The sequence below is a fragment of the Triplophysa dalaica genome, chromosome 25, assembly GCF_015846415.1.
Source record: "Triplophysa dalaica isolate WHDGS20190420 chromosome 25, ASM1584641v1, whole genome shotgun sequence".
NCBI classification, from domain to species: Eukaryota; Metazoa; Chordata; class Actinopteri; order Cypriniformes; family Nemacheilidae; genus Triplophysa; species Triplophysa dalaica.
The window spans coordinates 7,404,303-7,431,454 of NC_079566.1; the positions used below are offsets into that span (position 1 = coordinate 7,404,303).

The 27,152-nt window shown below is 38.4% G+C and overlaps 1 protein-coding gene across 3 annotated transcripts in view; it reads right to left on the bottom strand.

Moving 5' to 3' along the window:
- Positions 1–27,152, bottom strand: part of csmd3b (CUB and Sushi multiple domains 3b) — a 347,235-nt gene that overhangs the window by 53,894 nt on the left and 266,189 nt on the right. For 2 of the 3 annotated variants that reach the window (XM_056741014.1, XM_056741013.1), the window contains exons 32-48: positions 22,374–22,487; positions 22,122–22,217; positions 21,287–21,490; positions 18,781–18,905; positions 18,325–18,421; positions 16,569–16,673; positions 15,164–15,282; positions 14,934–15,003; positions 12,885–13,001; positions 12,574–12,783; positions 12,277–12,465; positions 11,396–11,573; positions 8,808–8,953; positions 5,263–5,343; positions 4,541–4,654; positions 2,944–3,132; positions 2,145–2,303 (exon numbers count right to left, since the gene is read on the bottom strand). In XM_056741014.1, the coding sequence (XP_056596992.1) occupies positions 2,145–2,303; positions 2,944–3,132; positions 4,541–4,654; positions 5,263–5,343; positions 8,808–8,953; positions 11,396–11,573; positions 12,277–12,465; positions 12,574–12,783; positions 12,885–13,001; positions 14,934–15,003; positions 15,164–15,282; positions 16,569–16,673; positions 18,325–18,421; positions 18,781–18,905; positions 21,287–21,490; positions 22,122–22,217; positions 22,374–22,487 (2,313 nt within the window). The remainder of the gene's footprint in view (positions 1–2,144; positions 2,304–2,943; positions 3,133–4,540; positions 4,655–5,262; positions 5,344–8,807; positions 8,954–11,395; positions 11,574–12,276; positions 12,466–12,573; positions 12,784–12,884; positions 13,002–14,933; positions 15,004–15,163; positions 15,283–16,568; positions 16,674–18,324; positions 18,422–18,780; positions 18,906–21,286; positions 21,491–22,121; positions 22,218–22,373; positions 22,488–27,152) is intronic. The other variant, XM_056741016.1, reaches the window with a different exon arrangement.

Here is a 27,152-nt window from a genome sequence, read left to right on the forward strand (position 1 = left end):
TTCTTCCAAATATCTTTCTCTGTGTTCATCAGAACAAAAAATTATACAGATTTGAACAACTTGAGGGTGAAAGACAGAATACATTCTTTGGGTGAACTCTTTCTTTATGAAAGAGCTATAAACAGAACAAGGATGATGCTTAATCCCACAGGAACATCTCTTTCAATCTGCATTTAATACAGAGACCTTGAATGACCCAAAACATAAGGCAAAACCCACAAGGAATAACTTCAGAGCAAAGTTAACCAGACTCTGGACTCTGACCACTGAACAAGATACATGTATTGAATGAATGGTTAGTGAAGAAAGCTGAAAAATATAAATATTTCAATGTTTTAAAATCTGACAGGATCAACGAGAACATTGAATACTTTCTGAGGGAAATGCAAGTCACACACTCCGCTGGAAACCAAACACACACACATCAATAACCATGTCAATCAAACTCAGCTTGACAGAGACCAAAAAAACTCCACAAACAGAAAGCGCCTTTCATAATAGTACGTTTGGTCTTGCCAAGTCTCACAGAAGTCAGAGGAATTCAAGCTGAAGCTCGGCCTTTGAACTGAAACAAAGCGTTCACGCATACAAGTGGAAATTCTCTTATTCTAACTAGTGAAATGAACAAGACATTCATCATTGATTTTAAGGAGACGAAAACGGCTGACAGGACGTTAAAGCCTTAAAAACAGTGCGTACGTGGGGTGTCAGCTTTCATTTCATCTCGGTTCAAAGGTAGTCTGAAGCACAGCCTGACATAACTTGATTCTACCGGCACCAGTCATAGAGGAGGAAGCTATTTTAGTCTTAAATGGGCAGAGAAGTTCTCACTGGAGAAGTTCACTCCAGACCTGGGTTTAATGTACATTTAGCCAGGATTTGTGTGGTCCGAACAAAAAAGAATTCTGGGTTTAGGACTTGCAATGGAAAAGTAAAGTAAAGCTTGTGCCCTCAGGCGAAAATGGCCTTCCTGGAAGGACCCGAAGTCCTTCTATGGAAGGACAGCTTAGAAAATTTGTTGAGTGAAACTAAGTTTCCAAGCGTGGAGAGAAAGACACTGACTGAGAGGAAAACTTCTGACACATCAAACAGAAACTCTCCAGTCAAATTTTGGCTGCAGTTCCTGAACAGTTCAGTCGACATTCTTAATGTTGGTCTCTTTTGAAACAGAAATGTAGAATATGTGGCTTAATTGTTAAAATATGAAAAGGTGAAGAGCACTGTGCGTTTGAAGTCCCCAGGTTTGTCTGACATCCACAGAGGCAACTGTAGTATTACTTTACAATGAACTATTGTGCAAGTGGGTCTCCGCCCCTTCTTGTTGTCAGTATGATTGTCTGTAAAAAGCACGACCCCAGCTAGAGAGGTCAGCTGTCAAACATACATAAGCTAGACTCCAAAGTAAGATAGTGTGTACTTCTCTCTGGGGTGTAGAAAACAAAATAAATGCATGCAAGTACTGCATGTCTAAGTTTATCAGACATTTACATAGAAATGTAATCTGCACGGACACATGCATTGACATGCACACATGAACACGCAATTCTGATTAAAAACATATATGGGTAGCTGACGCATGTAAGATGCTCATGGACTTTTTTCCATCGACATCAATACTTTTGTATATGGATAGTTGACAGACTAATATGCACTTTTTTCTCATGGTGTGACGGCAAACATTTAGAAAAAAACTAACAATAAAGATAAATCTCTCTTTGTAAATATTAATAATACAGAAATTTTGACATATCTCCCTATAGGACACCTCTACGGTTTATTTATCAACTACGCATATTTAATATTATTATTACCATTTGTAGTACGTTTTTCATCATTTCAAAACTTGAACACTTGAACCGGTTATTTATATTGTTCGCCAGGTGTGATACATTTTTGTACAAATATTCTTCTCAAAGAAAATGAGTTCAAAACCTGCACAAATTATAATCCTAAAACAATTAGCTTAATGAATTTTGTAAAAAAAACTCTAAATAAAGTGTGCTCTTAACTTTAATGAAATGTATTTAATGTCAACTACCCACACACACAAACGTTTCTCAACCCAAAATATGCATGCAGGACACAAATTGGACACCAGAGAAGGAAATCGTGCAAGCAATAAAGAGATTTAAATGGATACATACTTTGATACTCACCGACATAGCGGATACGGAACCCCCTCTTATTGGTGCCATGGTCGGCTGACCAGCGCAGGAGAAGCTGATGGCCGGTGGTGGTGATGTTGAAGGGCGTGGGGAGGTCACCGCTTAGGGTAGCCAACGTTTGACTGTGAATTGTGGGTCCTTCACAAAAAAGAGAGTAGAGGCAAGAGAGGACAATTTGCAGGAGAACTGTTACATCAAATTATACCTGTCAGAAAAGATGAAACTCATAAAAGTAGGTTGGCGCTTAAGGGGAACACAATCTAACGTTGCTCTTGAAATTTCTTTTGGGAAATATCCTGAAAATGGCAAAAGCAGACAAAATAAGAGTGAATGGGCACGACTGGTAGAATATCCAGTCTTTTTAGACCAGTGGTTCAGCACATTCAGATGAGTTGTGACCCAAAAATGAGTTGGAAGTCTGTTATTACAGTCATGAATAACAGGAAAATAATGCTGAATGCAAATAATAAACCGCAAATAGGCTGATCTGTAGTTGGTATCATTACAATAGCTACACCTATATTTAAAATCTAAAATACATCAAGCCTTTATTATGAAAGCAGGAGATTTCAGTGAAATGACCAATAACCAGAGCGCCCACAACAGCAACAATAGACTTAATAACCTGTAAATGGATGAGAACTTAATGCAATGCACTTAATGTTATGACACATGCAAGATTCTGATCATATATCTTTTAACAACTACTGTAAAACAATATGAAGTAAACCTCAAAAACATGAACAACTTCAACTAGTTAGAATGAGAAAACATCTACCATCGAAGACTTCTAGAATGTCGTATTCCTTCTCAGTCTGGTAAAACTCAAAATACATGGTGATATTGTAACCCTTCTCCACGTTGATGCTCCATGAACACATCTGTAGGTTGGGGTAACTGTCTGGGTACCCCGGGCTCAGAACCACACCAGATGAATCGAATCGAACATCATGAGCAGGGCATTGCACTGTGGGAAATAAACAAACAGCACACATTTTACTTTGTATTCATATTCAACAAAGTTATTGTCTATAAAGGGCATGGCTCCAAAAAGCATTTGCAGCACACAATAATTTCATTGTATAACATACTGAAACAATAATCTCTTCAACAAACTTTTTAAGCTTTTTATCAAAAATTCCAAAAATGAAAATTGTGTTCCTCTTGTTGTTTCAAACCTGTATGAACTATATGACTTTAGTAGAACACAGAAGAAGATATTTTGAAGAATGTCGGCAACCACTTCTATTGTACAGACACAAATCCAGTAAATGGGTTACCAATACCAACATTTTTCAAAATATCTTCTATCTATCTTCTTTAGTGTTCTGCAGAAGAAAGTCATACAGGTTTGAAATGACAAGGGGGAGAGTAAATGATGATCTACTATTTCAGATCTTTTTTCTTTCTAAAATAAATAACTCAATGTTTAAAATGCTTATTGTGTAATGCAAAGAAACTCTTACATTTGGGTGCATATTGATCTTAAACTATCATTCTTCTATTTCTCAGGCTGTCTGTCAAGTAACTATATAAAAAACTCACAGTTCTTTGAACTTAAAACCTAACTTATGCCTTCTACTGTATGTAAAATGCTATGCTTTATTTGAGTGTTTTGTTAGATTCCTTTCAAATAAATAAAGGTCTTTGTATTATACAACAAAAAATGTAAACCAAAGTTGAAAGATCAACAATTGGTCTGTTGATGCCATATTTCTTTGTAAACTTCAAAGGTGGGAAAAAACACTGTTAAAAAAATTAAGCCGCAATTTTTCACACCTGAAATGTCCCATACTCTGCAAAAAACCCTTCATGGGAAGACACTCTGTTTATTCTGCTCTGAAACTGCTTTAATGTGCATGACAAATGATTGAGGTACCGTTCTCAGGCACTTTCCTGAATCTAAGCACAGGACAAATTCTAACAAAGTGAGTGCTCTCTCGTGGGAAAGCGGAGAGAAGGATGGAGTCATGAAAGATTAATGGCAGCAGCTGTCTGAGCCACTAAACTCTGCGAGAACCGCATCGCTCATCAATGCACAAACTGAGGGAAAGGATGATGACAACCAATGACTGAGCTCTTCATGGCCTATGAGCAATACGGCTTCTGATCACATTTTACCCTCCATTACATATATGATACTTGTCTGAGTGATTTGAGCCCATAGCCTTGCATTACCGATATCCTGTGATTTACTTGTGGACGGAGGCTGGTCGTTTCCATGTCGACATTTTCTTGCACTTTCCACAACTTAACCCCTTATTATAGGCTGCGTTGAGCAGGGCAGGCGTATAAAAGACGCGTTAGCCACATAATCCAGGTCAAATGAAACATGGTGGGCCTGTGCCGTAAAAGGGGCTTGAAAGTGTACCCACCTTGGCAGGAAGGTGGATGTCCGTCCATCTGCAATCTTTCTCCCAACCGGCATGTTATAATCTCACTGCCCACCAGGGTAAATCCAGGGTGACATCTATATCGGATAATATCACCTGAGATAGAGAGAAAGAGTTGCGATGATTAAACGTCTGTTTTATGACGTGGGACAGCTGGACCGCATGGCTTTAATGGAAATAGATGGTAGATATGTGAGGGGTGATGAATAAATATTTTAATGGTAAATTTGAAGAGTTCATATTTGAGGTGTCAAACAACAGCGCATGCAGCAGCGACTTATAAATTGCTTTTATTCTCTTTGCACGACAACACCCCCCACAACATCATCCACCTCCGGTGCCTGCATCTGAAAATAATCAAGCTTGAGCATTTGAAGATTGTTGAACGCATGATGCGTTGGAGTAACCTTCTTGGTGTCTAGGCAACAGGGCAGGATGAATCTCTCTTTTACATTACAGCTGGCCTTATTTTTTAAGCACCAGTTAAATGCAATGCCTGTTGTTTAAGAAAGTTGCATGGATGATAAAGCCCAAAATGAAAGCGTGTGCTTCCTAATGTTTCAGCTTGCGGATCAATGCCTTAAAGTATATCAAAACATTCATTAAACCAGAATAGATCGGTTTCGCTATTGAAATCATTAGAGGTAAATTGTTCCTAGTTGAAAGTGTAGAATCACTTATCTAACCATGTACTGTGTTCATACCTATCTCTAACTCATTGTCCTCCATCAGGATATCTGCGTTTGACACCTCTGGTGGAGGCTGGCACACTCGTAGCTGGTAGGCTGCAAAAGAAGATGACAAAAATTGAAAGTCCTTCATGCATTCTGTGCGTTAGGTGCTAAAATTTGAGAGTTCACTCCAAAATAAAAATTCTGTCATCATTTATTTACACTTATGTACCCAGAACCTCTGTATGACTTTTTCTGTGCAACACAAAAGAAGATAATTTGAGAAACGTCTAAATGGTTTTTTGTCCACACAATGGAAGTCAATGACAGCCAATGGCGTTTGGTTACTTTTTTGTGTTCTTCTGGAGAATTAAGGTCTGGAATGAAAGAAGAATCTTCATTGTTGGGTGAACAAAATCAACCAAAGCATTAGTGTGGGCTTTCAAAAGCAATTGAATTCAAACCTTCTGGAAAACCTTGATCTACATGGTTTTGAGATGGTATTTACTATAACACTATTACTGGATAATAGTATTATTGGATAAAAGCTAAAAACTGTTATGTATACGCTATGAGCCCAGAGCACCAAGGGTTCAATTGCAGTCTTGCGGTCCTGCTTCAGAGATCCCGAGCCCCACTGGCCGAAGTCATAATCCCACCCTCTGCGCCCCTTAGCCACATCAGAAGAGTTTTAACAATCACTAACATCTCTGAATTCGCGGCAGACATACAGTATGCCCTAACAAGCATGTCACAGTTGGTACAACCGCTAAGAACATAACACAAACAACATACTCACATAATGAGCGAATCACTTAAGAAGAGAGAGAATGAACTAAACATTTATCCGGATATGGATTCCAAGAGTAATGCATTTGTTGTGCGAGAATAACAACGCTGCAGCCTATCCCGTGCAAATATATTGATAGCTGTGCGGGTTGATGATAATTACCGAGTAGCTTTGCACTGCGTAATTGTCGCATTAATTATTCTGGTGTTAATGAAATCTGGAAAGGCAACAGGACCTCAGAGCTGACGTGCTGATTCGAGGTTTGACATGAAGTAATTGTCGAGAATTCAGCCCGATTAAGATGGATATCAGAAGCCTTTGAGCTCTCCGTCTTGAGGACATCGGAAGCTGATAAATGGAGACAGAAGACATTGGCTTTGTCTTCTCACGTCTAACGGCGAGCCAAGTTTAGCTTTCAAAAGGCAGGGTTGAAAAGACACTAATTAACTACTGAAGCTCACTTAGCATGTGGCTCCTCCTCAGCTTGTCTTCTGACAAGATCAGCGTTGTGTTTTGGGGAAACTGGAAGAGCAATGAAAGGATCATCCAAAGAACTGTGGGCAGAAGATCTGATCGAAAGCCATGTGACTAAAGTCATTAAAGTTCTGAGGAAGAAGCTATGATAAGGAAACTTTACGCTGTGTATAAAGTCTAATTCACACTGATTCAACAAACACCGACAAACAATTAGAATGTAGAATGTTGGTGTTTGGTGGAATTTGTGGGATCAGTGTGAATTAGCCTTTAGTCGTAGCAAGGGTAAGGTTAAACAAATCAAAAAAGAGCAGAGCTAAAAAGTAGAACAAAACCAAACAAAAGAGAAAACAAAAAATTAAAATTGCTCTACACACGCAGTTTTAATAGTGGCCAGTCAATACGACTTTTATGATTGAGACAATATATAAAACGAACCAAATTTACAAGACAAAAAGTGGAGAAATTGTGCTATTGCGCCATATTACATCACTGTTTGAGTGCATTTAGAGGCTGTTTGCATAAGACGGTTTTCAACTTAAAACACAAAAACTTTTTATGCGTTTTGGGGGACTGAGATTTTGTAAACGTGGGCATTATCGTAACTCTGAACGCAGCGTTTTCCAAAAACAATGACGTCATATACGCATGCGTCTTTAGGCATGCACGATTATTCCTCAAATAATAATGGCGGCCTCCATGCTGCATGTTAGTGCCGCGTGACATAATTATAATTTCTCCATCAAAAATAGATTTACTGCACCACTACAACCAGCGGATACACAGTATTTATGCACACTACTATAAACACAAATACCCGCCGACAAAGTATTTTAAAAGCGCTTTTAGATTACATCAGTGGATGTGCGCAAGCAAATATGGTTTCTTTATAGTGCAACAGCTCCCGTCGACTGGCCTGGCATGCATAATACTTCGTTTTTATTCGTACTGGAAGTACTGGAACTAACTGTTTTATAAAATGAAATGAAATACTGTACAAAACGTGCCACGCAACTGTCTTAAATCTGCGTCTAAATTCATGCAGTTATACACACTTGTTTTCTTCTGTCCAGATTGTTTTTGTAAAACTTGTTGCAGTTTTCATTTGATATATCAAGCAATGGGGCAGCGGAACTATAGCGCGTATTTCTGAGAGCCATTAGAATGAAACTTCATAATTGAGTTTTTAAAACGGACTGCTTGGTGCTTCTCGTTCACAGATGCCTCTTTGATATCCTTGGTGTCTGGGTGGAATATTGAGTAAAACCCCACAACTAATCTGAGGGAATTTGAATGTCATGATCTCTGCATTATAGCCCATTCCGGACTCATAATCATATTCTATATTTCCTTGCCTAAGCTGCTTTGGTCAGATTGGCTTATAACACCGGAGGACGCAATAACAGAGAGCCGACTAGGAAACCCGATATGATTAGATAACGTTATAAATACTAGATGAATATTTCCGTTTAATGGCTGGTAATTTTGACTAATTCATATCAAAGCAGTTGGTTGCAAATATACTTGTCTTTTAGACTCAGCTCCAAAGCAAATGGAATCCAAGCTTCACTCATTACGATGTAGCGGGGTATATCCCCTGGGTATATCTGAACAAAAAGATGATTCTTACTCTTTGAGATGTGCGCACATCACAGCCTTGAATCACTACGGTACACAAATCCAAAGGACTGGTAAGGACGTTGGCGTGCCTTACAGTCTGAAACGATCATTTCCCTCAATGAGTTTAAGAACGGTTAAGCTTTGAGTGACAGCTGACACAGCCCTGGATCAATATAAAAGCCCATAAACCATAAACACTGCTCAGCGGCCCAATTTACATCAATATAATCAGTGTAAATGCAGGTCACAGAATTCTTGTGCATCAGAAACTACATGTGTGGGTGGAGATTTGAACGAAAAAGAAATGACACTAGTGACAGACAGCAAAACAGAAGGCAGCAATTTTCCAACCCTGATCGTTGGCTCTGGGCTTGAAAACCATCTTATACATTTAAGAACCAAGGATAAAATAAAGCAAGCTTGAGCAGTAATTTATGCAAAGTATAGGGTTTACATGCAGTATACATGAGGTTACAAGATCTAAACATAAAACTTGCACTTATTTAGAACGCATTAAACAGAGATGGATAAGTGTAATAACATCCAGTCTCCCACAGACTGTTCAATCCACTTTAATTACAGTTTGTATTGTTAACAATCCGCTATAGGTGTGGATATTACCGAATAGTAAACATGTAAGTAGAGACTGCCGGGGCATGAAAGTGGGCTGTTTAGAGTGCGTGGAGGGTCTTACCGTGGTAACTAAGCACAAAGAAGCCACTCCCACTGAAGTCGCTGTGAAACTTGATGAGGATCTGATTAGATGTGCTGTAGACGGACTCCAAAGCTGTGTTACCACTGAACTGACCGATCTGTGGGGAACTCTGATCCGGACCATCCCTAAAACATAAAAAAATATTGTTGTATTAATTATAAAACAAAAATGAATAGGCGAAGTCATTGAATTGAATACATGCACATATAAAGAAATTGACAAATGCACACATTGTGCACAAATCATTTCAGTGCATAAGGCTACATATTTATGTATTAACCAAATCCCATCTTTCTAGCAAGATTTGTGATTCGTTTTTAGAGAATTACACCCAATTATGTCGTCTGAAACCTATCCAGTGAAGACTTATACGGTGGTCCCAAAACAATAACTCCGCTATTACACCCCAGACTAATAAATTCAACATTTTATAGTTTAAAACCAATCTATGCCGTGGTATCACTTAGGCTTGCTTTTATGAACCACGTTCTCTTAAAATTAGACTTTAACTCAGTTGCCCAGGAAAAACGACGCCAATACAATTAAACACAAAACAAATAAACTATGTGCTTCCTAGCCGAAGACTGATCTTCAGTCGATTGCTGAACGCTGCTTTTACGAGCAACGCCATCTAAAATGGGACTTTAAGTGAAGACTGCAATATTTTCCCTATTATTGACTAAAAGGAAAGCGAGTCTCTCCAAAATAGTAAGGCATTTCTCTGTGTCGCGTAGTTTATTAAGCTATCTCTGTCTTCACAACAGGCCAGCCCAGCAAAAAAGCATCGCGGCTTTGTGTTAAAGTCTTCGTTTTGAACTTGAACGATAGGGTTGGACTAATGAACTAGAGGACACGGTTTTATCTAGGTCACCTATGATACATGAGGTGGTCACCGGGAGCATCACATTAAGGAATGGATGTGCTCCCAAAGAAAGTGCAAGATTGTACTGTGTGTGCACGTGAGTTGAGCATGTTTCGAATCCGAAGCCCAGCGGCAAAGAGCGTAAATACTGAAATCTATATTCAGAGCAAAGAAATAAATGCAATAATAATATAAGCTCTGTCTGTGCTGAAAATACATTATTTAACCCCGCATGGAGTGCAGGGTGTGCTGGAGTCATCAATAAATAAATGTACCCTGTGGAATTTTCTTAAACAAACGCGACCTCTGATATGAAAAAGAGCAAGGATGACATTCATTTTTGGATTCATCTTGGGTTTCACTCAATGCATTATTTGATGTCCCCCGCAACAGGGTGTCAAAACGATGCCGTGGACAATTATTCAAAGCTTCTGCTCTTCCAAACAGCCAACTGGCCTAAATTGACTCTGCGAGGACACGGATCCTTGCTACCTCCTGCGGTGCTTTAGATTTTCCGCAGTATGATATACATAAGCAGCTTCAAAAGTGCTACGAAAATATCTTCGCTCTAACTCTGATCCCTGGGAGATTCATTTAGTGATTTATTCCTCAAAGAACTTTAAGTATACAATCCAAATTGTTGTTTGACTGTTCCGTACGAATTTGATTATATTGGTGCTGCTAAACCTCAGAGGAATTCGACTTGTTTGAAGACACATTTAGAGTCGAAATATGGGCATCTGAGAAGACACCAAAGAAAACGAGCTTATTTCCATTAGGAGACCAACCGGTGGCCGTACAACACAAAGAAAGTAAAATATCGCCAATTAGCAAAACCTTTCTTGAAATGTTGGCAAGACGCAACTCAGAAGGGGAATTAACACAGAACAACCTCTATGGGGAAGTTATACAACTGTTACAAAATCCTGCAAGCGGTCGTTGATTCTCAAAGAAATAATTATTAAGAAATAAAGATATGTAAACCTTTGATCAGTATTCATTTATAATTTCAGTTATTGTGTTCTCTGTTGTGTTCCATTTTAGTTGTCTTGGGGAATATCTGAATATAAAGCCGTGGAAAAAAATAAGAAACCATTTAGAATTGTTATTTAATCAGCATTTCGAGATGTCTTGTGACCATTCAAGTGAAGTGTCTGTTGGATTTCATCAAAATCAATCCTCAAGAGTGACTGTAGTCATCTAACAGCTAACAGCATGACAAGCCACATGAAAACTGCGATAAAACGGTTGTCAATAGAGACATTTTTTGAACTTTTTCTAAATACATGTACAAATATTATAGTTGTATGGTTTAAAAGTGAAAATGAACTTGTTTTCTTTACAGTTTTTGAGGTCTGAAAAAATACAGAGCATCTGTTTTTGTTATTTCGACCTGTTTTTCCTGTATTCATTTTCTACAAATACATAAATGCAAATAGAAAGAATATATTTTTTTTTAATTTGTGAGTACTATGTTAGTCGTCGACGTAATAAAACAAAAAATTATAATTTTACCTAAAAACACTATTAAAAATAGTGAAAATTATTTTAAAATGGTCTCTTAATTTTTCTGTGCCTGTATATATAGGCCTACCTACATATAATTATTACTAAATAAACACATGCATCAAAACATTTCAGTCTACTTAAAAAGCCCTAAAATATAAAAATTGAAGTTCGACATGACACAATCATGAGCCTTTACCACACAGTGATGTAGTCATAGATGGGTTCTGTGCTGAGGACAGTGAAGTTGATGTAGATGCCGTTTCCAGGGGGCACCCTCACGCTCCACACACAATCCTGGAAGTTGGGGTACTCAGCTGGGTGACCAGGGGAAAAGATGGTGCCGTTCATGGAAGTGATGTTTCCGCCACACAGAGCTTTCAGAAGAGAGATATAAAATATAACATCGGCCATTGATTTCGATACTAATATAAAAGAGTCTAGAATTATCATTCTAGTCATTTTTATAGTTAGCGTTCTTGGTGTGAAACAGGCCTTTTGCCTTGAAGTGAATGATATGTCTAAAATGTAGCATGTCTCGGTAACAAATCGAAAACCAGACACTTTTGCTTGAAAACTTCACTTGTTTTTAGTAAAAAAATATGAAACTTAATTCAAGATTATTTTTCTTACCCCATTGGCAGATTTCTTTGCTTGTTTTAAACTCAAATTCACAGAAATTTCATATTTCTTTACTAAAAACAAGACTTATTTTCTTAGGTCATTTTGCTCATCAAGAAAATGCCTCTTGATTCAAGAATTTGTAGACAATTTTACTAGAAAACAAGAAAAAAAGACTAAGTAAGAAAGAATTTTTATGAAGTGCATTGAGAATTTGCTTTCTCCATAAAGATGCGCGGTACTGTTTAACATTCCGGTAATATTGTTGAAATAAAGCAATAAATCTCACTCGGTCGGCATATCTCTAACATCAGCGTATAATGTCATAAGCGACTGCTGACACTTTTATAATAACTTACAATGAGCAATTGCATGCATGAAAAACTAGGGTCATTTAATTTCAATACCCCATTAAGACAGTATATAAAGGCTTTCGAATTGTATTGCCGGTGAAGCTACCTTCGCAGCGTGGTATAGGATTGTTCCAGTTCCGACTGATGCCGTGGAGGCAGGTCAGAGAGGTCTCTCCGATGAGCGAATAACCAGGAAGACACTCGAAAGACACTGTCATGCCCACGCTAAAGTCGCTGCCTATCACAATCCCATTCCTGAAAGGTCGGGGGTCAGGACAGCTCTGAAGTTGATAGGCTGAGGACAAATTTAAAAATGTATATGTATAAATAAATAAAATATATATAAAATATTACGTAAATCGAATGTATTATTTCGGAAAATGTCTTCATTTAAATTCCTCACCTTGGTATGTAATGTGAAATCCAGGTTTATTCTGCGAATAATCACTGTGGAAGAAGAAGCAGGTTTCATGCGTGGTGCTGAACAGTGACTCGGGAACCTGCGGCCCACTGAACCGGTCAATCACCGTTCCAGTCTCAGACGGCCCGCTTCGGACCTCCAGGTAGTCGTGGATCGCCTCGGTGGAAAAGTTCAGGAACTGCACGTGGATTCCTTAGATAACATTTCAACAATGATTATTGAACGTGGTTGAAGACTGTGAGTGTCATAAAGCATTTCGCTTATTTCTGCGCTGGTTAATGACAATCAAGTACCAAAGCCAGTAGGAAGAGTCACTGTCCAGGTGCAGTCCAGACCACTGGGGTAGTTGCCAGGGAAACCAGGGCTCAGAATCACTCCGCTAACATCCTTCATGGCCCCACCACACTGGGCTGTAAATATCCAGATAAAGATTATTTTTACTGACCCATATAGCATTGTGAAACCAGGTTATTTCTGTTGATTTTAATACAATCTGAGAAAAAAAGATTCCTAGTTTGTATAATAGATGAATCTAGCTCAATAAAGCAACATCTGAGACAAAAAAAGTTTTATTTTTGGATATATTTTTGTTTACATTTTGTTAAAGCCGTCAAATGATTAATCACGATTAATAGCATCCACAATAAAAGTGTTTTTACAAAATATATCTATGTGTACTGAGCAATACAATTTTGTATTTCTCAATACATACATGAATACATATTTAGGAAATATGTACATGTAGTTCTTTATATGTTTATATTTAAATCTTTATACATTTTTATATTACATATTTTCTTAAATATATGGATATGTATGTTTTTATAAACACAAAATTAATATGCACAGTAAACAGACATATATTATGTAAACGTAAAGTTCCATCTGGATGCGTTTGAATCGTTTGACAGCCGTACATTTGGCCTTAGGTTCATATGATGGGACAAGCATTGCTAAATTATTGTATAAGAGACAGGACCAGTTCAAAAGCATTACATCAGTTTTGCTTTGGGTAAGACTGGATCATGTTGATACATACATTAGTAATGTAGGACTTTAAACTACATTCAAACAGAAGGGAAAAGGGGATTGGGCAGGTCAAGGGACGGCCAACTCAAACATGAGCCAAGGCAATATAGAAGATAAACAGGAAGACTTGCAATCAGTGACATATTGATCTCAGGAAACCTGGTCTCGCAGAAAAGCCTGCCGGCTACACAGGACGTTTTATAAATGGAAAGGGTTGACGCAGTAAAGTGAGAGACGTCTAGCACGTCATCTCGGCCATCCTTAAATATAGAAATGAATGTCTATATTTGTCATTTCCTCTCTCGAGCCGTTGTATCTCAGTGAGGAATACTCAGCAAAAGACTAGATATTGCACAAAGAAGAAACCTTTTCACCCCACAAACCTGTTTGACATTATTTGTTGTTTTCAGCTTGTTCATGTTAATGCTATGATCTGCTGGGTGTTCTGCAAACATCTTCAAATGTCACAATAAAGACAAGTTGGTACAACTTGAAAGAACACCACTAACAATAATGTTCTGTAATAAACACTTATGTCAGAGGAAAGTGACTTTACACGAACTACAGTAGAGTTTAATTGGCCATGTTTGCCTCAGAAACTTTGTTATTCATTTGGAAAAAAGCTTTTAGCACTGTTGGTGAACTTAAGCTTAGTGATACCGTTCCCATCTGAGCCGGGCAAAAAGCATCAGGAAACTCACGTTTAAAAAGTCATAGTTTTGGGAGCTTTTGCATATAAAATGTGCTAAATTATTGAGCGGGTAGTTTGGCTCTGGTAAGGCTGAAACTGGAAAATGCATCAAAACAAAAACATTAAGGATTCAGGGTCTTTCTTTAAAAGCAACCTCTATGAAGACTGTATAATCCATCGCGGTATTGTATAACGTAATCGAAAACTCTGCCATGACTTGCATTTTACTCTAGGTTCTGAATTAAACAAAAGCTGCCGGGACCAGAAAGTTAATGAGGAGACAAATGAATCGAACATTAACGTAACCCACCGTGGCATCTCTTATTCAATTACTGATGAAAAGGAAAACACATCAAACTAATAAGTGTGTCTACATGCAAAATCGAATGCTGACTATGTTGAAGTTTGTGAAAATGCCTTTAAACTGTTTTCTTATAGTTGCCTATATTATTTCATTTTGCATGTAAACTCCTTTACACTATAACACAGACACCACATGTTTAGTCAAAGCAACTTATTGTACACTGAAGCTATTAGATAACAGAACACGTAAACACACTTAATGTTTCATTGTTTTTGGGGTAAAAAAAACGTTTCCAAGATCCATTTGATAAAATCATACCAAGGCAAAGCGGCACAGGGTAGTTCCACCTTCTCACCGGTCCAGGCATGCAAGTGATATGAGCATTTCCCTAGACGAAAACAAAACAGATCAACACCTCCAAATCATAAAGCATTGAGCTCAGCTGGCCAGATAAAAACAGCAAAAATCTGCAATGCGGTGATCATGCCTTTTCTGGTAGTCATACCGGGTCATGTCATGCGCAGATTCATCACATGCATCGGCCTCACCTGTAAGGAATATCCTTGCTCACACTGGAACATGACAACATCTCCGACCATGTATCGATCCCCCACTTTAATTCCGTAAGTGGGCGTTTGAGGCTCTGGACATGTATCCAGGCCAATAGCTGTTGACACATAATGATAATATTTTTCACACTGTATTATCAACAGGATAGCAGCTGTGTTATGGACCTGACATTCTGTGTTATGGACGTGACAAAAAAATGCTCAGAGAATGATTTGTTAAGATTATATTGAACTATCTGTTTATATTTTACTGAACCTTTGTTGATAGTGTCTAAACATCAAAATGTCAGTCTATGAAAAAAAAAAGGGAAATAAACGTGTTATGGATGTGAAGAAAAGGATGCGTTTTTTGGGAGACGATAAACTTTCTAGGATTTCTGTAAAATAAAATGCACATTCCTGAAGCAAAAATACCCAATGAATGGAGAAGGGATGCCTCTTTGTAGAACCTTAAATAGTTACTTCATATTAATTTTCATGTGTACATTTATGAGGAATATGTAGCGTTATGGATGTGACAATCCTGAAAATGGCACTTACCTGACTATGAAAAATCATGCACTAAAATAAAACAAATGCTTCACAAATTTGAAGAGAGATCTCGCATGGGTATTTGAACCACCAATATTAATATCTGTGCTGTTACCATAGTAAATATCGCTGTTAAAAACATAATTTTTTCGTGGTAAGGTTGACATTTTCACAGAATTGCTCAGCTACATGTGTGTTGTGGAACTCTGACAGGACCAAAATTTATTTTCAATTCAGCTGAGCGGTGAGGATCTGGTATGTAAAAACATTTGGTTAGAGAGACTGTTTCTGGCTTATTATTTTATGGATGTAAATGTGGACACCTGGCTCTATTTTGTGAAGAACAGGTGTCTGACTCAGCAACTGCAGCCAGACACATAACTTGGCCAAATTCTGGTGTGATATTAAGCTGGTTGGCGAAGACTTCGTATTGTTCCATTTCTGTATTTTCCTTTGATTACTTGGCATAAAGGGAAGATGGAACATATCTGTGCTAGGTTCATGTTATCAGATACAATAAGAGCAGATGATACATTGAGACCTCAGGGTGTTTAATATACGACGGTTAAATCAAGACAATGCTGATGTCTGTTATATGAATGTAGAGAGAGACATGTCTGTCTATTTATCCATCCATCCAACCAACCACCCACCCATTCGTCTACATCATCCATCTTTTCATCCATCTACCTGGCAGTCCATCTAAGTATCTTGACATGTTTAACATTTATTATACATCTACAATTCGTCAAAGATGCAAGGATAGAAATGCAGTCCAGTCATGCTTTCATGAATGCAGTTCCTCATCTTAGAGGAATCGATAGCATAATCTTGTTCCACTGCTGTGCTGTACCTGTGCATTCCAGATGAAAGCCTGCAGCGGACACACTGATGTCTGACACGAAGTTCAGGTAGAGGTTGTTGGACGTGCTGTTCAGCAGCTGAGGAATGGTGGTCCCTGACAAAAGAGAAACTGCGTTAGGCATGCACCGGATTGCACGTCACAGCAATTCAAAAAATGTGATTATTTACATATGCTCAGTTAACATTACAGAACATCAGTTGAGGCTGCAATATGAAGAGGATTACCAAGCAAATAAGTTTAGATTATACAGTAGAATGTCTTACTGTAAGTACACACTGAGCATCGGAAAACATCTTTGGTATCATTTTGTTACATCTCATTTGATAACATTAGCTAATGCATTAGTGAATTGTTTATCTTTTACAGAACAATTCCGATCTCTCCTCCTTTACACACCTGGTATAACTTCCCTACTTATTAGCAGAGAACTCCACGACACATATTTAAGATATGTGGGGTGAGACCCCAAATATGTGACCCAGGACGACGAAACCAGTCTTAAGGGTCAATTTTTCGAAATTGAGATTTTGCATCATCTGAAAGCTGAAGTAATAAGCTTTCTATTGATATATGGTTTCTTAGTAAAGGATACTTTCTGGCGGAACAACAACAGTTTACAAAGCTGGAAACTGAGGGTGCATAAAAAGCAAAATATTGAGAAAGTTGCCTTTGAAGTTGTTAGGCACTGCAGCAGGCCGTATATTCACAAAGATAAAGAACAGCAGTACATTTAAAAAATATCTTCATGGAACATGATCTTTACTTAATATACTAATGATTTCATGCATAAAAGAAAAATCTGTCATTTTAACCCATACCTTGTATTTTTGGCGATTACTAAAAATGTTCCTGTGCTACTTAAGGTTTTGTTGTCCAGGGTCACATATGTGCACTGCATTGGAGGTCTCTAATCTGCATGTTTGAGAAACACCTCACTGCATTTCCCTTTACAACAAAAAGGCCACCGAGCAATAAAGGCCCAGTGATGACAAGCTCTCAGCATTAGTGTACTTCATGTGGCCGCTCTGTTTATAAACAAATAAACTGCTGAGCGATGCGGTGCCCATTAGACTTGCTGCCAGACACAGTCATTAATTAGCTAGCCAAAACCGGCATGATGCACATCCTCGGGTCCTTCCTGGCTCCAGATTTTAAAAACCGTTTGACTTTTTGCAGGCTTTGACTCTATTAAGTGTATCATGTTCTGCTGAGGAATTTTCGATGCATTCAATTGATTGATTTCTCGTACGGAAGCAAGGGTTGTTGTGTTTTACTTCTTATGTAATATTTCTAACATTGGATCAGGCTTGTTCCATGTGCAAATAATGAAATGCTTAAATGCCATAATGTAAAAGTCGGTTACACTTTATATGAAGGTACACGAATTCATCATTAACTACTTGTTTATTAAAATGCATATTGGTTGTATATTAGAATGCGTATCGCACATACAAATGCCTTATTCTACTTTGTAGATATTGAGTTTTTGTGGGCAGCCTAAAATTGCACCGTACAGGACCTACAAGAGTCTGCGCAGCCACACACTGCGCAGCTTCAGACGGAACATTCCCCCCTGGTTGAGAACCACAGCCTTACTCCTTCCCGATACCTTAACTTAAAAACTACCTTATAAGCACTAATTATGAGATTATTGAGGCAAAAGTCGTAGTTAATAGTTAGTAAATAGTGAGAATTGGCCCTATTCTAAAGTGTGACCCAAAAGTCTCAGCAGTTCAACTCTTACCTGAATAACTGCCAAGTCTGGGTGCATTGTTGTCTGCGCCGTCATAAAAGTCCAGGGAGTCCCAGTTGTGTTCTGTGGCGAAACTCACAACTTGTATCTGGATTTACGAAGAAGAAAACAAATAATTAAGAAGCGTTAGAACAGAAGAACAAAGATACCGAGTGCTAATTTACTGAGCACCATCTCATCCCACAGCATGCAGAATTCCCTCTGGGATTTTGACAAACCGCTATACTAACAAAGCACCACATTACTGCATTAAGAGATACAAAGGCAAGGTAAAAATACAGACAGGGATTCGAGTTTGTCGATCTGCACGTCTTATCATTTCTAAATTAAGCATTGCCTCGTGCATTATTTATTGGTCATTAGGAATTCCCTTTATTGTTGTTTTAACATTTCCATCACTGATGCTTCTTCTCTGAAATGGGACTTCAAACAGGCTCCTTTACTCACTTGGATCCCGGCTCCCTCGGGAACTGACACCTTCCACACACAGTTGAGGTTGTTGTCATAGGGTTCCGGGTAACCGGGGGACAAAATAGTCCCCTTACGCATCGTCAACACCCCTCCGCAAGGCACTGTCAAATCCAAATACAAGAGAGTGTTGTAATATGTAAGCATTACCTTTCAGTGGAGGGTACAAGACACACAGCTGAAAGCTTTATCACGCCCCGTACAAAAGCAGCTTCTGATGAATATTCAAATCTAGTCTGGCTTTGTGATGACTCAAGATTTGGCCTTGATGCTTTTTGACTTTAATTATAATTATTATAAATTTTTTTATGCAGATACTGAGTAGTTATAACCTTGTTCTCTGATCAGCTGGAACAGAGTTTTAACATAGTCAAAATGCTAAACAGCTATCAATATGAAAAATGTTTTGGTGGTATATTACTGCAAAGAAATGGAAAATATGCATGAATATAGTATAGTTCAGCCACAAAAACTTAAGAGACCCTTTTCTGAATAAGTATGTGTTTTGGTAAAATTATAATTTTTGTTTTGTTATTAGAACTACGAACACCATTTCTTCCAAATTTTAAATAAAATTATTGTTTCTATTTGCATTTATTTGCATAAAATTGAAAACTGGAGAAAAAGGTCAAAGTAACAGAAAAGATGCTCTGTATTTTTTCATACTTAAAAAACTGCAAAGAAAACAAGTTTATGTTCATACAGTAATAACATAACTTTAATATTTGTACATGTATTTAGAAAAAGTTGTTTTATGTGATAACCATTTTTATTACAGTTTTCATGTCTTGTCATGCTGTCAGTCTTTCACATTGCTGTTGGATGACTATGTTTTTCCTGAGGTTTGATGTTGGTAAAATGCACACTGAACTGGAATGACCACAATACATCTAGAAATAATCATTAAATGAAAATGTGCACTGGTCTCCTAATTTTTTTCTGCATCTGTAATAGATTTACATACAGTATAGTATAAAGACATATGTAGAGGTAGAAATGACTGAGATTCACCGTGGGAACTCTAGTCAGGAACATATTTTGTATATTTAAACGATAAATGCAATTTTTCCACTTTATGTGAGAAATGTGCAAGTGTTAATAGTCCATTTCATAAAGAAAAGATGGAAATCTACATGTTGAGGTGAAACCCCGCCTCCTTCACTCTTCTGACTCCGCCCCCTCTGCCCTACCTCTGGGTTCCCCCTATTTCGAGATGTTGGCGAATGCATATGAAGCCTTGATCTTATGACGGTCACAGCATACTAGTCAATAATTCCCGTGAACCCAAGTATAAAAGTCAAACTATGTTCTCTTAGACTAACAGTCAAATTTTACAGTGAAAACACGTTCCAAACAAAAACAAGACCAAAAAACCTACTTCATAATCAACGCCAACAAACGTATAATTACAATGAAAACATTTTGACAAACTACCCTTGGTAGTACACTTACTGAAGTCAAACGAAACTCCCTTGCCAGTGCACCAACTGAACTATATGCGAGCTGAGGCAGATGCCTAGTCACTGTCTTTCATCTACGCACCTTTTCATTTTCGCTGCACTTTAAAAGAACAATGCAGCATAGAAACGTCAGAAAGTAACATTTTGCCTCTCCCCCTCCGGGGAGCAGCCTGGTTAAGCAATCTTCTCCTATTTGCTGAAGACCTGCCAACTATTGTCTAGCGCAGCACCAGAGGCCACAGACTGGATCTGTCAATAACAAAGCACAGGCTGCTATCAGACTCTGGCAGGGCAGAACTGTCTTTGTTATCCTATGCTTAGGTAAGATACTATCTATCAAGGACAAGGGGATAATCTAGAGGTCAAAGCCAATCACTTTGTTTAAACAGCTACGAACGGAAGGGACATACTGATTGATGTCTCACATTGGGTAAGAAACCCGAGGAGGGGGCAAAGAAAGAAAGAGAGAGATCAAGATGGCAGGATATAGAAAAGGTCTCCATACAGTATATCTGTGTCAGATACTTAAATTATTAACAAAAATTCACTTCCCTGCAATTTTGAGGTCATTCATTTTTAACCACGGATATATAGAATGCAGCATGTGCGCAGGTAATCATGGGATACATCACCCATTTCTGACCCTTTAGCGGGAAGATGCAGGAAATAAAACAATGCCTGACACAGAGGAGCAGATGCCTGTCATAAGCCGTATGATATTGTACCAGCGTTCGTGTGTGTGTTTTTCTTTTCATTTGGCCTAAATATGACAAGAAAAACAATGAGCACGTGTTTGGAAAAGATCTGAAGCAAAATTAAAAGAGAGAGACAGAGAGAGAGAGAGAGAGAGAGAGAGAGAGACCCGATTAATTAAGTCGCCTCACCTGAAACTCTGCACAGCTTTACTGACTCAGTACTTCAGCTTTGCTTTTGTTTCACGGCGATGTATCATTTAGCTTAACATGCTTGGTTACACAACCTGTCCAGCAGGACAAAAGGTCACATCAATCGCGTGTCTCTCTTACCGATGCACGTGGGCAAAGTATCGTTCCACTGAGCTAGAGCGTCAGGTACGGTTTCACAGTGAATGGCAGCAGAGCCGTGTAGCGTGTAGCCCGGGTTGCACTCGAACATCACCGATGCACCCACGGCGAAATTGTTTCCAATGCGTTTGCCAAAGCGAGGTTCTGGAACAGAGTTGCACTGCGTGGCGCTGGTCCTTGGCACAGCTGTGAAGGGATTGGCATCCATTGAAATGAATACAGCGAGCAGTTGTATCTTGTGCATATGTTGGATAAAGTTGTCTATGATAACTTACAGTACTGTTCAGGGTATACTGTACATTTATACGAGGCGGCTGTTTAGGAAACTTCCGTTCAAACGAGATCATCAACAACAAACATCACATATAAAATGTCAGGCTTTTGCCCTGCACACAAATTCTGAACTTGTCTGGTTTCTTTTGCTTGTAACACTGCATCTTTTAATTAAAAATCAATATCTCTGTAGGATTTGAACTCTGTAACATTGAATTTAACTGGTACAAAGCAACAGCTAACTTACAAAATCACATCGATCAAATATTCTGGAAATTAGGTTTCCTGTGATCTGAGGTCATGGTTGAATGCGAATGCCAATGTATGCAAACATGAATTTCTTTTATATTGAATGCCATAATTTGTCCTCCGTGAAGTCATTTTGTTCAAGGCATTCAGCAGCACTAAAAAGTGCTCAATAATTGTAAATGCTGAGCAACAGTGCTATAAATTCTGGGTATCATAAGCAGATTGTCTATTTTTTTTGTACTACAGTATAAATAACAAATCTAAACATTATGTCTCAAAAGAGCTTAGAGCTGACCTTGATACACAAAGTGAAAGCCTTTGGCAGTTTCTGGTCCAACTGTAGTAAACTTGATAGTTATTTGATTTCCAGTACTCAAGGGCAACGACTCTCCTGAAAAACAGACAGAAAAAACATCTCAAAATTGTCTTTAAGATCATTTTCAGAAGATTTTCCTCTGGCTCTGAAAGACCAAACAGAGAATTACTGCATCCAGTCGTAGTAATGGATGTGACCATGTTAGGTCTGTAGAAACGTTCTAGTGTTTACCTGAGTGAGAGCCGGAGAGAGATGAAAGCAATGCGGCCTGTTGCGTCGCTCCATCATAAATGTCCACCACATCATTCAGTGACGTCTGGAACAGGACAAACTGTCCAAACAAAACTGGAAAAAGACATAACAAGGGTCAAACACTTCCTACAACACGGATACAGCCCTCATACTCTCTCACACCGTTTCAAGACCATTTTGAAGTTCATTTTATTTATTGAAAGTGAGCACTAGTAAACAATTTATCGCTTGGCGTAATAAAGAGGAAACATTAGTACCCCCAATTCACAGCAAACCAATAAATGTGAACACTAGATGCCCGACAAACCGCGGTTTTAGAGTTTGACAAAAAGTTGATGCAGGGTGAAGAAAGTCTGAAAAACTAAAAGCAAATGTGCACTGTGGGATTTTCCTGTATTTTTCTTTTACTTACACACATTTAGATTCATACTTAAAAGCCACTAAGAACATTAAGCTAGCACATAATTTCCCTTCCCTGGATCTGTGCATTTACAACGAGCGAGAGCTCTCGGCGGTAATAACGCTGTATGTTCATTTAAATCTTTTAAATTGGCTACCATGTAACCACATCTCTGTTATGTTTTGGTACCATGCTGAGTGCTACTGCGTATTGCTTTTGTCCTCCATTGGGCACACTTGTTATAGTCTCATTTGCTGTCCTAAGCTTTGATGTCTCCATCATTAGGAGAGGATCATTAGTATGCTACTTATCATCATTTCATACATTACAAAACTCTACCCTATAGCTTTGGGATCTGAGGAAACCTATATAAACAAATTACTGTATTTACATTTACGCATTTGGCAGACGCTTTCATCCAAAGCGACTTACATTGCAAAATACTATACATTTGTATTTGAATATGTGCAATCCCAGGGTTCGAACCTATGACCTTGGCATTGTTGGTGCCGAAGTCTTACCAAAGAGTTACAGTAAAGCTAAAGCTATTACAACCATGATTTTATGAAAATAAGTTGGGTAAAGATTCTGCTGACTGACCTCACTGGCATTGTTCTGTTGTTGCCATGGTGATATTAATTGAAAATGCCTATACGAAATCTAAAGTGTCAAAATGGAGCAGTGCATAGACAAAACTGTTAAGCTTTGTTTTAAATCAATAGAATTGATATACAGAGCATATAGGTTCTCAAACAAGTAATAAGGCTTTGCGGACCCCCAAATAAAGACTTGCAATCTTTAACTTGTAATTTTAATTAAACCAAAAACCTATTTAGTTATAAAATGCTGGAAGATCAATTATTTGGTTGGTGGGCTTATATTTCTGATGCGTGATTGCATGAAATTTATGATACATTTCTGTTTCATAAAATGCAACAAGATCTGTGGCCCCCTGGATCCATCTCGGGAGAGAGAGAGTAAGAGAGAGAGAGAGAGAGAGAGAAAGAGAGAGTGAGAGAGAGAGAAAGTGTGAGAGAGAGAGAGTGGAAGAGAGAGCAAGAGAGAGAGAGAGAGAGAGAGAGAGTGAGAGAGAGTGAAAGAGAGAGAGAGAGACAGTGTGTAAGAGAGAGAGAGAGAGAGAGAGAGAGAGTGGAAGAGAGAGAGAGAGAGAGAGAGAGTGAGAGAGTGAAAGAGAGAGAGAGAGAGAGAGAGTGAGAGAGTGAAAGAGAGAGAGAGAGAGAGAGAGAGAGAGAGAGAAAGAGAGAGAGTGAGAAAGAGTGAAAGAGAGATAGAGAGAGAGAGAGAGAGAGAGAGAGAGAGAGAGAGAGAGAGAGAGAGAGAGGAAATTCCGAGCTCCATGATGCATTAGTATTTACAAAAGGCCACTGCTGTCTCACTACATATCTAACAATGTCTTTACAATTCGGCAAAGACTAATTTCCAGATTCGCTTAGTCAATCGAACTTACAACTTGCCAACAACGGCTCAACAATCGTGTTCTGTACAATTTGTCCTTTTAGGGCTTCAGTAGAAACAACATGGCGAATTCCATGAAAGGGGACCGGCGGTGTATGTAGATAGAAATAGCTCATTCTAAAGTAATAAAACATTTATAAACCCCTGAAGACATACAGTAGTTATGTATATAACATTGCATTTCCGTTAATAGATCCTCCAAAAAACTACACATGGGACCTTTATAGTGCAAAGATCACGATTCTGTGGACCTGATAAATTTATTGTCATTGCATGCAGTGTCATCTACTACAGCATGAAATTCTGGACAACAACTGACATTTCACACAAGCTGTAGTTCAGCGACCATCCTTAAAATGTTATATCGGTCAGTAAAATCGCTAGCTGAAATAATTAGAAAGCTTCAGTTTAATTCACACTCCCGTTTCTAAAACGCAATGTCCATGAAAAACATCCAATGGTTTATAAAGGGGGAAAAAAACAAATCCAAGACCCAGTTGCATTGTGGATAGTTACAAAATGAGACTTATTGAGGGTGGCTGTGACCACTGGAAAAGCCAAATTGGAAAATGAATCACGGCTCATCAAATCCATCCCCAGCTTGCGTGCTGGGATTAGACTCGTCCCCTATGCCTTTGATAAAAACAACAGAAGAGAAGATAGCGTCGGCCCTCCATGAATTATTCTTGAGTTTCCTATCTCCAAGTCTCCGGCGATGCCAAGACAATTGCCACTTCATGTAAAAAAAAAGGTGCACTTCGCTTGCATGCATCAAACCAAACAAAACGGGGCAATGAGAAGAAACAAATCAATCTGGAAGGGAGAAAATGATTCGGTGCCAGTTCTTTACTTCAATCTCAACAGAGGACAGGTCCCTTTCCACACATATGAATAATGTACATGGTTTAAGTAGCGCACACTTGTAATCACACTGAACCCATTATAATTAAATTAAGCCAGGGGTCACTAATGCATTGCTTAGCTTCTCCGAGATGTTTTAAAGATGACGACAAGCTGACATCCTTTGAATGGCCAAGCTGAAAACGTTCGCTGTCACCGAGCAGTTCATGCATATTTGAAATGTCTCGTATATTTTCGTCAAAGGGACCCTTGAGGAAAACAGTTACCTCATATTTACAGTAAATGTAATGTCAATGACTTTAGTTTTAATGGGTCTCTGTACTTTAAAGAAGTACAGTTAATAATCTACTGTCTACCATGCTACTGCAAAACTGTCAGGGCAACTTTTCATCTTGGATGTTATTTAGTGCACTTAAAAAGTGTACCTGACTCTTACATCAGCTTTGTGCATTGGATCGCCACTAAAGACATGGCAAGAGAAACGTTTCACTTCATTTTGTCCAAATATACCTTTGTCATGAAATATGAACTTTGAAAGTATGCTATTGTCATAATGAGTAGTCACTTAAGTGCACTTTAATTACAAGAGGGACCTGCAGTAGTATTCACTGGCAAAGAATCAGAGACGGTTTCTCAGCAGGATCCACACAGCGCTCAGGAGACAGAGTTTAGTCATTCCAGCACAGGCTCACAGCTCATCCGCAGTCTTTTGATGCCCTTCCTTGCACTCTTTCTCACTGCAGCCGTTTTTTGTAAGATGCCATTTGAAGCTGGATCTGTGTGTGACATGTGAGAGGTGCTTTGACTGAAAAGGTCTACGTGTCTCCGTGACGCTCTGACAGAAAACGGAATAAGAGAAAGCCTCAAATAACCGACAGTTAAAAGGAGAAGATACAGGAGTCAACGTCGTCATGACGTTCTCATGACAACCACGAATATCTTTAGTTACATTTTTCACACGAATATTTTTAGATTTTTAGAGATTGACCACAGTTCAGAGCGAGCGGAAACATACCGTGCGTACCGTCATCTATTTATATTGGACCGAGAATGAGAATATAATTACGCAAAATTGCAGATGAAATTCAAATAAGTAAAATGTTGGATCACAGTTTTCCAAACTCTACACATAACAAAGAACCGCAATAGTGTTGTATTGTGGCTGAGATGTTGATCTAATATTGCATGGCAACTTTTTTGGACCAATTCAAAGTACAATTACTTTATGCATCATAAGAATAAATGACAAGCAACACTCACATACATAGTTATAGATGTTTTTTACAAACTTGCTCTCGGAAAAAGCATTTAGTTTTGCTTTGGCTTTAATTCTCTTTTTTTTCCACCAACTCGCAACCACTGCAGAAGATTGGCCTTTTCCGCACACCCCCTTACGCTTAACACACTTTGACGGATGCTTACTGGCTTCTATGGAAATGAGGACTGTGATTAATTCACACCCTTTTTGTGACTTGCACTGTTAAAAAAAATCAGTCTGTGGTTCCCTGCCTCTCCATCTCTCTCTGGTGTTTTTCTGTGGACCTGAACCAGATCACCAATTCAATTTGCTATTTGAATGGGGGAAGTGGGAGGGAGGTGGAAAACACACCTTTCCTACGTCCTGTGACAACTGAGGTGCACAGAGGCATGATTTCAATTTACTCCTATTAGCATAATCGGTAAAGGATGCTGAGATAGCATTCCTGCAGTTACAGAAAAATACATCTGGTAGAGGCTCAGACACCCGGCTGTTTTAAAAATGAAAGTTAGAATCCTAAATTTAACATTTAAACCAATGTGAATATATCAGCAGGTCATGGGTGCTTCTTTGCAAAGGGAGATAGAATACTCTAAAAAATAAATTGAGGTTAAATGTTAAATGCTTTGTGCCTGAAGGATGACTTAAAGGGTTAGTTCGCTCAAAAATGAAATTCATTTCAAATTCTTTTCAAATTCTTTATTCCCCCTCAGTTTCTTTCAAACCTATATCAATTTCTTTGTTTTGTTAAACACAAAGAAGA